The sequence below is a fragment of the Akebia trifoliata genome, chromosome 3, assembly GCF_017979445.1.
Source record: "Akebia trifoliata isolate Shusen 1 chromosome 3, ASM1797944v1, whole genome shotgun sequence".
NCBI classification, from domain to species: Eukaryota; Viridiplantae; Streptophyta; class Magnoliopsida; order Ranunculales; family Lardizabalaceae; genus Akebia; species Akebia trifoliata.
Genome location: NC_141377.1, coordinates 43,658,096 through 43,672,516, shown reverse-complemented (window position 1 = coordinate 43,672,516; position 14,421 = coordinate 43,658,096). Strand labels below are relative to the sequence as shown.

The 14,421-nt window shown below is 37.2% G+C and overlaps 1 protein-coding gene across 1 annotated transcript in view; it reads right to left on the bottom strand.

The window, feature by feature from the left end:
* The window catches only part of LOC147407187 (transcription initiation factor TFIID subunit 1-like), a 51,769-nt gene extending 37,565 nt beyond the window's left edge, over window positions 1-14,204 (bottom strand). Inside the window, 2 exon segments of the mRNA XM_086432592.1 lie at window positions 13,646-13,755; window positions 14,159-14,204. Of these exon segments, the coding sequence (XP_086288718.1) occupies window positions 13,646-13,755; window positions 14,159-14,204 (156 nt within the window).
* Window positions 14,205-14,421: the final 217 nt, after the last annotated feature.

Here is a 14,421-nt window from a genome sequence, read left to right as displayed (position 1 = left end):
CACAGTGAAGACCCATTTACAACCCACAGTGGTCTTCCCAGCTGGCAATGCCTCAACACTCCAAGTATTGTTCTTCTCAAGAGCTTTCATCTCTTCAAGTACTGCTTCCTTCCACTTTGGAACCTTTAGAGCCTCCTGTACACTATTAGGAATTTCTACACTGGACAATTGAGAGGTAAAAGCAGCAAGAGATGATGACAATTTCGAGTATGATACAAATTTAGACAGTGGATGACTAGTATAAGATCTAACCCCTTTACGAAGAGCTATAGGAATGTCTAAATCAGAAGGCTTAGACTGACTGTTGGAAAGAGAAAGAGAATTACCTGTAACAGACTCAGATTGTTGATTCGTCCTTGGTTCAGAATCATGGCTGTGCTGTAGAGTCAATTCGTCTTTCCTTTTCTTATGATTCTTCTTCAAGTAAACAATCCCTTTCCAAGTTCGGTCACCATCCTTGAATCTATTATCATGTTGTGACATTATAGTAGGTTGTTCCTTATTTTCGGTTTCCAAAATTTGTTGTTCAGAATTCTGATTTTTAAATTGTTTTTCAAATGTAGGTCTAGACTCAGGGGAAACATCACTCATAATAGGAGGATTTTCAAGGAATGAATCTTGGCCATTTACTGTAGGTGCAGAGATACTAGACTCAGATTCTTGCAAGAGAAACACATCATCTGAGAGAAAAACATTGCCCGAGTTAAATGAATCTTCCTTAAAAATCTCCCCCTGAAGATGAATATCCTTAAAATATGGTTGTTTTTCAAAAAATGTAACATCCATTGTGACAAAACATTTTTTCGATATCGGGTCAAAACATTTATAGCCTTTCTGAGTTGGGGAGTAACCAATGAAGACACATTTTATAGCTCTGGGCTCAAGTTTTCCAATTTTTCGATGTTCATGAACAAAAACCGTACAACCAAATATTTTTAGAGGTAGATCAGCAGAAAGTCTAGTAGTTGGAAAACAATTTGTGAAAACTTGGAAAGGAGTTCGAAATTGTAAAACTTTGGAGGGCATTCTGTTTATTAAGTACGCAGCAGTTAAAAAACACCTCTCCCCATAGATACTTGGGAACTTTAGTTGTAAAAAGTAATGCACGAGCCACCTCCAACAGATGTTTATTTTTTCTTTCTGCAACACCATTCTGTTGGGGTGTATCGATGCAAGAACTGTGATGAATTATTCCTTTTTCAAGAAAAAAATTTCCCAAGGTCGTGTTAAAATACTTTTTCCCATTATCACTCCTGAAAACTTGTATGTTAGTTTGAAATTGAGTCTGCACCATATTGTAAAAATTTTTAAAAACGCGTTCGGCCTCTGATTTTTCTTTCAATAAATACACCCAGCAGAGTCGAGTATGATCATCCGTAAATGTGATGAACCATCTCTTGCTAGAAGGTGTACTTATCTTATTAGGACCCCAAACATCACTGTGAATAATAGTGAAAGGTTTTGATGGTTTATATGGTTGTGAAGGAAAAGATGTACGGTGGTGTTTTGCAAATTCACATATTTCACAATGAAACATAGATGGATCTTTATTGCCAAACAACTTAGGAAATAAATGTTTTAAATATTTGAAACTTGGATGACCTAATCTTAAATGCCATAACATAATATTATTATTGGAAACAGAAATAGATTCAAAGCAGGAACTTATTTGTTGAGATTGTCGCCTCGATTCAGATCCATCATCAAGGAAGTAGAGTCCTCCACTCTGTTTAGCACTGCCAATCATCCTCCCCGAGGTCAAATCCTGGAACACACAATGAGTTGGGAAAAAATTAGTTTGACAATTTTGATCACGGGCTAGCTTGCTGACAGACAAAAGATTACAGGAAAGTTTGGGAACGTGAAGAACATCGTGAAGAGTGAGTGATGGAGATACTATAATAGAACCTTTTCCTGCAATGGCTGAAAGAGAGCCATCTGCAATCTTAATTTTCTGATTACCTGCACAAGGATTATACGAAGAAAAAAGATTTGACAACCCTGTCATATGATCGGTTGCACCTGAATCGATGATCCAGGTGCGATCAGGGTTGACACCAATGAGAGCTGTTTTCAGGTAATTACCTTTTTGAGCCAAAGAACAAGTAGGATTTTTCTGAGACTCGAGAATCTTGTACAGTTGGTCTATCTGCTCCTTGGTGAAAGGAAACGAATTTGAAGAAGACTGCTGCTCTTGATCCGAGACACTGGCCTGAAGTGCACGCCCCGCTCCACCAGACTTCTTCTTCCAGTTTTGAGGCTTGCCATGAATTTTCCAACAGGTTTCCCGTGTGTGCCACGGACGTTTGCAGTGATCGCACCACGGCCGTTCAGAACGCTTACCATCCTTCTTCCACCTCCTCCTGAAAATCTCGAGTTACAAGGGCAGAACTTTCTACTTCCGAGTTAGTAGTACTAGGAACCGATTTGTTGTTAAGCATCACACTCTGCCGTGCTTCTTCTCTCCGAACATCTGAGAAGGCCTCACGAATTGTTGGCAGAGGAGTTTTCCTAAAATTCGGCCCCGCACCTCGTCTAATTCTTTGTTAAGTCCTGCTAAGAACATAAATACACGATCATTCTCCTGTCGTTTCATGAACCGGACACTATCATTCGCACACTCCCAGACATCATCATAACAGAGGTCTAACTCCTGCCACAATGTCATCAACTCGTTGTAGTAGGAGGTTACATCTCGGTCACCCTGTTTCGCGTGCCAAAGTTTGGATTTTAAACCAAAAATCTGCGAAGAATTTTCTAGATCGGAATACGTATCCCTGACTGCTTCCCAAACATCTTTGGCCGTCGGCAGGAACATGAAGGGCTTGCCAATTGCGGGTTCCATTGAGTTCACTAACCACGCAATAATCAAAGAATTTTCTGATTTCCAGGTCTTGAGAGTCGAATCTACATCGGCAGGTTTTGTCACTTCTCCTGTCAGATATCCAAGCTTCCCCTTGCCTTCCAAAATCAAACGAACGATTTGCGACCATTCCGTGTAGTTTTTTCCATTTAGACGGTGGATATTTAATTGGAACGAATTCGTGGACCCTTCTGAACCACTAAATGAGATGGAGGAGTTCAGGTTTCGGACTTGTGGTGCTTTCCCCTGACACCACTGAGTCCTTACTAGTCGCACCGGTTAAAGCCGTCTTCCACGGATTTTGACCCGCCATAGGTAATCCCTAGATCAGAACCTAGTGCTCTGATACCATGTAGAAAAATTGAATTTATTGAGAATTCTTGGATGATCATTACAAATGCCCCAATAGTGGTATTTATAGACCAACTATCCTATTACAAGAATAATCTAGAACTTCAAGAATATTCTAGAATAATAAACCAACTATCCTATTGTAGAACATTACAAGAATATTCTAGAAAGTTAAGAGTAATCAAGAATAATCAAGAAGAATATCCTATTTTCTTGATTCTATGAGATCAGATTTCCGGATTCTTCTACAGAATCATTTGAAGAAAATTGACAAAAATATGAAGCACCTCAGAACAAAACACATCAGATAAATCCAAGTACAACGAGAATAGTCATCAATAAATGTACCATAATATCTATAATCATTAAAAGCGTAATAAGGGAAGACCCCACACATCTGAATGACTTAAATCAAATATTGCATTAAATCGATGCATACGAGGATATAAGAAGTACATGTGTGTTTAGAAAGTTCACACACAGAGCATTGAAATTTGTGTCCACTACAACTGTTTTAAAGCAGAAAATATATAAAACCCCGAGTTTTCAATTTATATCTCGAGGAAAAATAAATAAAAGAATTTTGAGAAAATTTTGAAGTGGGAATTAGGTAAAACTCTAGGATGTTTCTTATCATTTTTATAGAATCTGACCTCATCATTGGATTCAAAATGATCGAAAAACATACTTTAGCCTATAAGCACGTTCAAATGCGAGTCCGAACAGAAAAATTGCAAAATCCTCGATTACCGAGTCAGACCAGGCTAAAATAATAACTTTTTACTAGAACAAGAATTTTTAAGATTCGATCATACCATTGGGTTCGTAACAAAAAATTATAGAAAATGGACTATTTACTTGTCATTTTTGAAAATCAAAAAATCGAATTATCGTCAAAAACGAATATGACGTCAAGTTTAAGGTCCCATCGAGCCAAAAATGTAAATTTTTGTTAGAGACAAAATTTATAGAAATTGACCACACCATGAGATCCGGAACAAAAAATTATACAAAATAGAGTATTCACTCGTAACTTTTGGAGCCCAGACGGTCAAGTTATCGTTGAACGAAACAATAGGTAAAATACCGAAATTATCCCAAAATTGTATATAAATAAATTTTTAAATTTTTTTACTATTCATCTCATCTTCGTTTTAAACAACCCAAAACCAGCCAACGGATTTTTTTTTTTTTTAATTATTTTTTTTTCAAATTTTCAAACTCAGATCCGTCGCAAACGGGCCGTCGTTGGCGACCGACACAGAAGGGAAAAAGGTCCGCAGCCTCGACATCTACAAACCCACCCAACTTCTTTTCTTTTCGTTTCATCTTTTCTTTCACCTCGTATTATCAAAAATCAACCGTATATATATACGGGAGTTTCGTAACTTCGACCTCGGATTTCGTCTATTTCGGGGTCAAATTGTCTTCCGTCGCAGAAGGGAGAAAAGAGGTCAGCGTCGAGATCTTTGAAACTACCGGGTTAAATTTAAAAATCAATCATCTCAAAGTCCGATCTACCTCGATTTACGTGCTAACTATCTCGATTTCCGCGCACACATTTCAATCCTTTCGCACAAAAATTGTAAGGAACTCTTAATTTCTATTAGTAATCGTAGATTGTGAAAATTGCATTTAGAATTTTATTAAAAATTTGTGATATGTTTCCAAAAATATAGAATTCAATTGGTTATTTCAAATTCAAGCCAAAACTTGCATATTTGATATGTTTAATTGTATTTTATAACAAATTATACGTAGGTAGGATATTTCACCGGGTTATTTCCGTCAGTTGGGTCCTGTGCACCACTCGGACCCTGTTTTGATATAAATTTTGTATGTTTTCAATGTTACTGGAAAAAAAATGAATTTAATAGTTGGAAAAATGATTTAATATTCAGTGAACTCATATTGAGTTAATGAATATTAGAAAGTGAATATTTTTTTTCGAAAGATTGAGAACTACAGAAATTGAAAACAGGGGAAAAGGGGATAAAACGATAAAATGTCAGAATCACACCCGAGGGGTGATGTCTGCATTTTACATCTGAAAAGATGGGATGTTACACCCCGTGCACGTGCCAAACTGGGCCCGTGATCAGCTGGGATAACGGTGTAGTAGCAGTGCTACACATGGCAAGCTCCATAGGCTGACACGTAGTTGCGAGTAGGAAATACGGCCAAGTGATATCTGCATTTTTATAATGTTTGCGTGTAGGTGTGGTAAAGGGAAATCCAGGGATAATTGGTGTTGCATGTTTATATTTAAATTATATTGGCGCAGAGGCTCCAAGTTATGTTATTTATTTTAGGCCAGGTGGCCACAATTGCATAATAGGAACCTGGGTATCCATTCTCAACCTTGTATTCTTAATTTCTCTTTTGTTTTCAAATGAAAATAATATATATTGTAGCTATTTTGTGAGCTGTTAAAGAGTCTGTAAATGCCTGAAGGGATAGTGCGTCATATCATTCGGAGTGGTGTACTATCTTGGGATGTACGGTAGAGACTACCAAGCTTATACGTGATATGGAATGCGTATGAGAGTGGAATCACAACTGGAATCCGGGTTTATTCCTCTCTATCTTTACCAGTGAACTTATAATGTAAAGGTAGTCGAATACGAATGGATTGTATATTTCGGAATCACATGCACGCCTGATAGGCATAAACGAAGATGATTAGTCAGTAATCAATAACAATTTATAATAGTCGAACGTTCTGACACATCGAAAAGAGACTCATTGCTTACGGTCACGTCAAACGGCCAGCCTGAGCCGGATAAATGGTCAACCAAGCATGGTAAGTGCAGCGACCGGCCACAAAATCAGGAACTAAAAGCCAATAAGGAATTGTAACATCATGTCCCGACTAGGAACGATCCAGTCGTAAATCCCAACTCTCTAATTCCACTACTCCACCATTGTATATTGTGTATTTGCTACCTTATTTTGATATATAAAATGAAATGCATGTTTAATATTTTCAATTGGTCAATCAGATTTGTATAAAAAAAAATGTTATAGTGAGTACTACTGATGAATGTAATGTGAATTTTAAAATGTTTAGTAGCTCATCCCTGGCTATATGTACCAGTTAATCGTAGTTTCTTTTGTAAAACTTTGCATATGTTAAAATGATTTAATATGTTTATTCGTTCATGTTAGGAGAGGTTCTTGGCAGAAATTGTTTGCTTCCCTACTGGGTAACCATTGCTACTCACCCTTTCCTTTTCCATTTTTTTTTAATTTCAGATCTGGAGCTTGGCAAAGCAAGTGTAGAACACGAGTGAGGACTATCTGGTAGGTCAGATAAACAACCAGAGTCCATTACCTGGTAAATATTGGGGCTATACCCCCCTAGTGGTGTCAGTTAGACCAGGAGTATTATAGATTTTGTATTGAGCATTAGGATTTTTGTTAAAGTGAGAATTTTCAGAGTAATCCTGTATATTGTTTATAATTTCACACTCTGATCTATCTTACATGGCTAGATGTATATAGATCTTCCGTTGTTATTCTGTTCTTGTATGCATATACAGGATATTGTCGATTTTGTTTATCAAGTGAAACAGGTTGAACGCCTTGGAATGCTAACATAAACAGAGGAGACCATGCCGAAATTTCGATGCACCACCTAGAGCCTTGAGATCTGACATGAGGCTGTGTTAGCGTTTGGCGTGGCGCCACAAAATAAAAAACATAAGTGCTGAAAATTAGCATGTCCTAAACGAGCATGCCATAAATCTAGAGTCTGAAAAGAAAACGTTCGACTCCCAGAAGAAGGAAACACAGAAACCAGAACAGCAGTAGGCTGAGATCCAATCAAGTACAGCCCATCTCTCTCATACCCCTTGCCAAAATAATTTCTTGTAGTCAGGTCCTGAAAAATACAGTGAGTAGGAAAAAAGGTAACTGAGCAATTTAGCGATTTAATAAACTACTTACAGAGATAGGAAAAAAGGTACCTGAGCAATTTAGTGATCTAGTAATACTATTCATAGAGATAAGATTAAGAGATAGATAAGGGACATGAAGCACAGAATCTAATAAAATCTTAGAGGATAAGGGAATGGTACCCTTACTGTGGATGGGTGTAAGAGATCCATCAGCAAGGGGAATCTCTCTACGAGTGGTAAGAAAGTAAACGAAGTAAAATGACTAAACTCACCGGTCATGAGATCGGAAGCACTAGAATCGATAACCTATGTCAAAGGAGCAGAGCCAGACTAAGTGACATAGAAAGCAGAAGATGTACCTAGAGGCGTAGTAACTGAGGTCATTGTCGAGGAGGGGTGAGTGTGAGCATGAATCTAGTCCCGAACAATAGTGGCAATCTGAGTCGGTAGCTGTTGCAAGTCAATTGTGCAAAGTGAGGAAGGAGGATCAGTAAGAGGAATGGATGATGACTTCACTGTAGCGGCACGAGGACAGACTGTCCCACAGATGGAGTGGAAGAAGATCGTGGTATCAGATGAGGATAGAGCTGAAAGCAATGGGCCTTCTCATGACCAGTATTTCCACAATGATTGCAAGTGAGGCCATTCCCTTTACCAAGACCACGACTCCTTGATCCCGGGATCCAAGAGTCGTAGAAACTTGAGTTGACTGCTAAAGCCATCTGATCTGTAGCCAGAGCAGAGAGAATACCAAGTGCCTAAGAGAGGACAACACGACGGCAGCGCTTATCACTATCAATGGTCACAAATGTCTCAAACAGAGAGGGCAAAGGGTTGGTGTTAAGAATTTTGGTCTGAAGTGTCTCAAACGCAGGACATAAACCCATAAGAAATTGATATATTTGATGTCGAAAAATCCTCTTAACGACATACTCAGTTGCCTCTACAAATAAGTCAGTCACAGACTCATAATGGGAGAGTTCCTCTCATCGAGACTGAAGAAAACCAAAGTAATCAACACCACTCTGAGTCTCTTGGGTAGCCCGTGTTATGTCGCTGTAAAGCTCATAAATCCTTGAGTCATTCCTAGCATGCACATATGTTTGAGTGAGAGCTGACCATAAGGATGAGATAGGCTCATGATACATAAACATGGTATAGATGCACTGCTCTATGGAAATAAATAACCACCCAAGAATAGTGCAATTGTCGATTTCTCATTGTTCAAATTTGGGATCATTGAGGCGTGGTTTGTGTAATAGTATCCAAAAGCCATCCGATTTTCCCTCTACTGTCCAAGTAAAAATGCACAGACCGAGACCAGGATTGAAAATTCTAACCATCTAATAGAGAAGTGGTGATACGCTGGGCAGAGAAATTTGCCCCAAGAGTCGTATTAGAATCCTTAAACTCTAGATTCGTCGTCATTACTTGCTAAGAAAGAAGTGACTTTGGTCTGAAGGGAGATCAGTGCGTAAAAACAAAAACACAAGTAGAAGGAGGGCAGGAACACTGTCGCAGGTCTTCAGAGTAATCAACAAATTAGTTGCAACAAATAAACAACAATTCCAACGTTGTCGGCAATCCACACAACAAGTCAAAAGTTATATTCATGTCGCACATCTTCAAAGAGTCCGGCAACTCTGTCACATACCCCCACAAGGACCAACAACCTGTACAAGCAATCTTACTATTGTCACACCCTCACAAGCAGTCTAGAAACTGTATCACAAACCCTCACAAGGACCTACAACCCTTTCGCAAGCCTGTACAAGCAGTCCTACTGCTGTTGCACACCCTCACACAGTCCAAAAGTTGTATCGCAGGCCCTTGAACAACAGTTATGTTATTGTAGGTCCTCAAAAACAGCATGTTCGAGCAGGCCTATTGCTGTCGCACCCTCAAACAGTCTGAAACTGTATCGCAGGCCCTAAAACATCAGTTATGTTTGTTGTTGCAGGTATACTTAGGCCCCAAGAAACTTATCGCAGGCAATAAGAGGCACTCTTACAAACAAAAACCCTAGTCGATGGCAAAAAAAATCCACATATGACAAATAGAAACCTTATCGTATGGTAAAAGCACAGCGCAGAAGATATTATCGCAGCATGTAGAGAAGAAAAAATTGATAGAATCTTTATCGCGACATGCGATCAAGGGAAAATGAACAAGAGAAAAAAAAAAAAAAAAAACCCCGAAGGGGAGACCTTCTAACGAAGTTCCTACTAGGTTATTAGGTCTCAAAAAATTCTAGAATTGTTGATGGAGGGAGGAAGAAAGGAGACTTCAAGATCCCATTACCTAGAGAGGTGAACCCAAAGGGGGTCGTTAGATTCTCTAAGCTCTGATACCAAGAAGAATAATGTCAAGTCTATTTGTGAGACCTTGGCAGAAATTTATATTAATTGAAAGAGTAAGACAAAAAAACCCTTACAAATAAGAAATAATAAAAAACTATCACTACTAAACAATTATGACTAAAATAGCAACTAGCTTATTTCCAATAAGTCCATCAAATCAAAAGCAAACCAAAACAACCCAAACTTCTCCAACCAAATCAGAATGAAGTAAGAGTTGATTAAGTCTCACCACGGGTTTCACACATAAAGCAGTAGTCAACAGAGGTTTTAAAAAAACTGCTTGATGATCAATATTCTAGATTTTATCCACATAAAAAAATTGTCAAGGTAAAGAACACCACTTTAGATAAAATTTTGGATCCACGTACAAAAGCAAAAGGGAAAGCAAATGAAAGAGAAGGATTTAAAGCTAAACAAATGGGGAAAAAAATTAAAAGGCTACATCTCCTTGAGTCCTCGTCCAAAAGAAAATATGGGAAAATGAGCATTAGCAAATTAGCAACAAGATCAACCTCACGGTTGTTCAAATTCCTCCTTAGTCCGAAATTCTAAGATAAACATCCCATCAAGATCATGAATTTATGCACGAGGTGGTCTTTTTATTTGAAAGTGAAAATAGGACCACGGAGTTCAGTATATTAATAAGCGAATCACCACACTAACACTTTTCCCAAAATCTAACACTACCCTTTTACCCACCTTAATATCTCGCACATCTAGAGAACTCCAAGCGTACATTATATACTCCTCCCAACACAATAATCATAGGGTGACTGATCCACATCCATTTTCAAGATCTTTTGCATCCATACTTGGTGGTGATAATAACTTCCTTCCAAAGACTTGTGACTTCTTCCCCAAACCTCCCACGGCCATTTCCCAAATGCGTCTCATTCATATCTTTGAGTTTCCCAACTTTCCATTGCTTGTTTTTTGGGGCACACACTACCTTCATTCTAACAAATGTAGCTACTCATGTCATGCCAATCATTCCACAAGAAGTCCTTAATCAATCTTCCAAATCTATCCATTTTTTTATAATTATAAATTTTATTCAAAAAATGAGGTCGAGGTGACCCACCTGATTGCAAAAATAGATTGACTTATAATGAGCATACAGCTTCCATCTAAAAACAAAGCCTTCAAAAAGGACACCTTTAAAATCCTTACTTAACTTACAAAAAAAAAAACATTCCTAAAATTTCTACAATAATCTCCTGAAATGAAAACTCTTTCTTTGGAAAATTCTCTTATTCCTTTCATTCCAAATACCCCAACAAATTGCAAAAGGCACAATTGACCAAAGGATTCTTTTCAATTGAAGAACACGTTCAAATTTCATTCTTGAAAAAGGGACAAAGCCGACCTTAGAAGTACCCAACAAATTTGGAATAAGGGTAAGAAATGTGACCAAATGTCAGACACAAAGAGATAGAGAATTACCAAATGATTTATTGATTCCCTGTGTTTTTTGCAAAGAAGCAAAAAAATTTGGGCATGGGAATAACTCTCCTAATGAACTTATCCAAAGTAAGGATTTTCTCCAATGATGCCAACCAAATAGAGAAAGAAATTTTAGACGGAGCATTTGGTCCCCAAATGGAAGACATTGAGAGACTAAAGATTATTTGGTGCCAAAAACGCTTTGTGAAACAACTTCGTAGTGAAACATTTCTCCTTATTCCTTGTCCAATCCCTTATATCACTCTATGTAGAATCAGTTTTGATTAAGTCTATTTGATTTGTTAGATTTGCGAGCTCTTGTAGCTCCCAATCATTGAAACCTCTTCTAAACCCTAGGTCCCACAAAATCTCACTACCCCTTTGATTCATGAATGCCTCCATTGTTGGTTTCTTCTTCAAAGATAACTAAAACAAGGATTGGAATTGCACACATAAAGGTTAGACACCACACCATCTATCTTCTCAAATCTAACTTTATCTCTATTAAAGTTATATTCATTATATGAAAGACATGTGGGTCCAACCCACATGTCTCACACATACATGTCTATACACGATATATTTAGTGGTGTCTCCCACATGCACATGTGTCTCTCACCACCTACACATGTGAGACATGTGGGTTGGACCCACATGTCTTTCATACAATGAATAGAACTCTAACAATTTCCATTTCCTACCTTGAATGATATCATCCACCAAAATTATGGCAACAATTTTAAAATACCTTACCACATGCTACAACCATGTGTTGACTTTACCTCACTGCACTCTCACCCAAAAGATTTTTCTCCATATGTGGCCTAAATCACACATCTCCAAAGTCCTTCTCTATTATCCCCAAAACGCCAATCCATTTGCCTAGTAGTGCCGAATTTGTAATCCTCAACCCTCTAATTCCCAACCCCCATGTTTTTTTGGATAATAGATTACTCACCATTTCACTAAATGAAACTTCCGATTACCTTCTTTGTCGTTCCACAAAATATATTTCATCATCTTTTCCAACCTCACTAGGTTGCGAAATTTTACAAACCCACCAACCACTTAATTATTTTTTTTATCTCTATCATTTATGACTCTGTCTATGTAATGTTTCTTTTACACTACATTGTCGGTCCTAAAAGCCCAAATAAAGGAGAGTTGTGCCAAGTTGGCAGCCAACATAAAGATTCACCACATCCTAAACATGAATCTCGATCATACATTTCATTCAATTCATGATAAGGCATTAATCCCATTGACTATAAAATCTTCTTCTTAAAAAAAAGGGCCTCTAGATAACTTAAACAGTTTGAATAGAAGAGTTTTAATGAAAGGATAATGGATATCCTCCTTGCCTTCAACATCATATCCCTCCAAAGATTGCAACAAATGGTGAAAGGTAAGAAACCACCAAACAGTGCCTCTAGGTGAAATCCAGTGTTCATAGCTCTTAAAAAATCTAATACATACCGTAGTAAAACCCAACAAATCCCACACTAACTAAAGAATGATCCCCAAACTTTTCTAGCCAAACCAACACAAAGCATGAGATGATTAAAAAAAATCATGAGCCTAAAACATTGAAAATCAAATCATATTAATTCTTCTACTACTAATCAGTAGCCTATTATTAGAATTTTATCCAATATGGTGGTTCAATAAAAAAAAAAAAGGCTACTTCAGACATATTCTAGACTTCCAACAAAGGCAGCAAAAAAGCATAGTATCCAAAGCTGAGTAAAAGGAACAAACAGGAAAGAAAGTTATCTAAGTTCCATGACTACATCTAGTTATCTTTGTCTAAGGGTGAAATATAGGAATCGCTAATGTGAGATAACGAGCTAGTGATAAGATCAATCTCCAACTCTTCTTCTTTTTTTGATAAATATAAGATTTATTGATAGAAGAAAGAGATACAAAGGTCGGTCGAGATGACCAACCGAAAGCTAACTACCGTACGAGTCCCATCTAAAAATGAAATCATCAAGAACACCCCTTTAAAATCAGGGTTTAATTGCTCCAAAAAAATCAACCCCAATGGTATATTGCTTCCCGCATTCTCAATTCCCTAACTATGTCAAAACCTACTCTGTGTCTTCTAGTCTTACAATGGTATTATTCTTCCTTTTAGTTGGGAAATTCCAAGTATTTTTTGTTTTAGGGATTAAAAACTTAGAAGTGTGTAACCATGGGCATGGTTTAGTTCTAATTTGATTTTGATGACTTTTGAATTAGCTATTATATTTTGGAATGTTAAACTATAAATTTTGTCACAATTTCTTCTTTCCTTCTCATTTTTGAGACCTTCCATTTATTGGAATTTTTTTATTTACTTATTTTATATTTAATTTGAAAATGCATACTTGTGAAATGTCTCGTCTTGCACCTTAGCATTTAAAAATACTTCTTTTGTACGTTATTGGCTGTAAATTTACAATAGAAGAAGGATTCTAGACAACCATGTGTCTGTTGTTGATTCCTTATTAACAAAGTGAACCAACGCACAAAACAAAGCAAATATCCAATAAAAAAATTTCATGTATATGAGCAAACGAACCAATCTAGACAACAACTGGGGGAAAAAAAATAGGGAACACCATAAGGCATTTATTATGGTATTTATGTAAATAGTTAATTAAATGTATACAGTTGGTCCTCAATACTATCAGCAAAACTACACCAAAGTTGGACTAAAAAAAAAAAGCAAGGGCAGATGGAATTGCCTCATCAAGGTAATCAACGTCAAGATCACCCGATCCATCAACATTTCCAAACATAATCCCAACAAACGATTTTTCTCCACCAGCCTCCTCATAGTCCTCATCATCGTCATCTGCCAAGTTAAAAATTCAAATCATTTAATAAAAGTAAATCACAACACTTCAGTGACATCATAAAAAATAGATTCAATTTGCCAGTAACAGATGAAGTTAGAAAAGTTTAGTCGGCAGTTGCATAAGGTTGATATGGATTTTCTTTTCTGCCATGCCAACCTTAGTGAAGCTTTAAGTGACTTGAACCAATGTAGACAATACCCAGAATTAACTTTAATGGAATAAATTACACCATCGGCTTCCCGCTCTTTAACTTGTTAAGGGAGTCAAGGGGAGATTTTGGAGATTTTTTAATCTTCTTTTCTTTTTAAAGCGAAATTTTGAAATTTCAGAATTTTGGCAAAATTTTGTCTGTGAAGTTCTAGAGAACAGAATAAATGACAATGATATCAAAGTTAATACCTTTTTCAAGCAAGATAGTATTAGGTGAACATGTTGAGCCCACCATATGTAATGTAGTCATTCAGTCCATAATGAAATTCTGATTCTTTAACACTGAGCACTGCCTTGAATGATCAAACATTGTGCTTGGATAATCCCATTAACTCAAGCTATGAGGTTGCCCCATATAACAATTCTAAAAGGAAGCAGAAAGATAAATCAATGTTAAGTTGAGTGGCTTAACAGGACAATGCTTTGTGTCACAACCATTAAGGTTGTTTCTC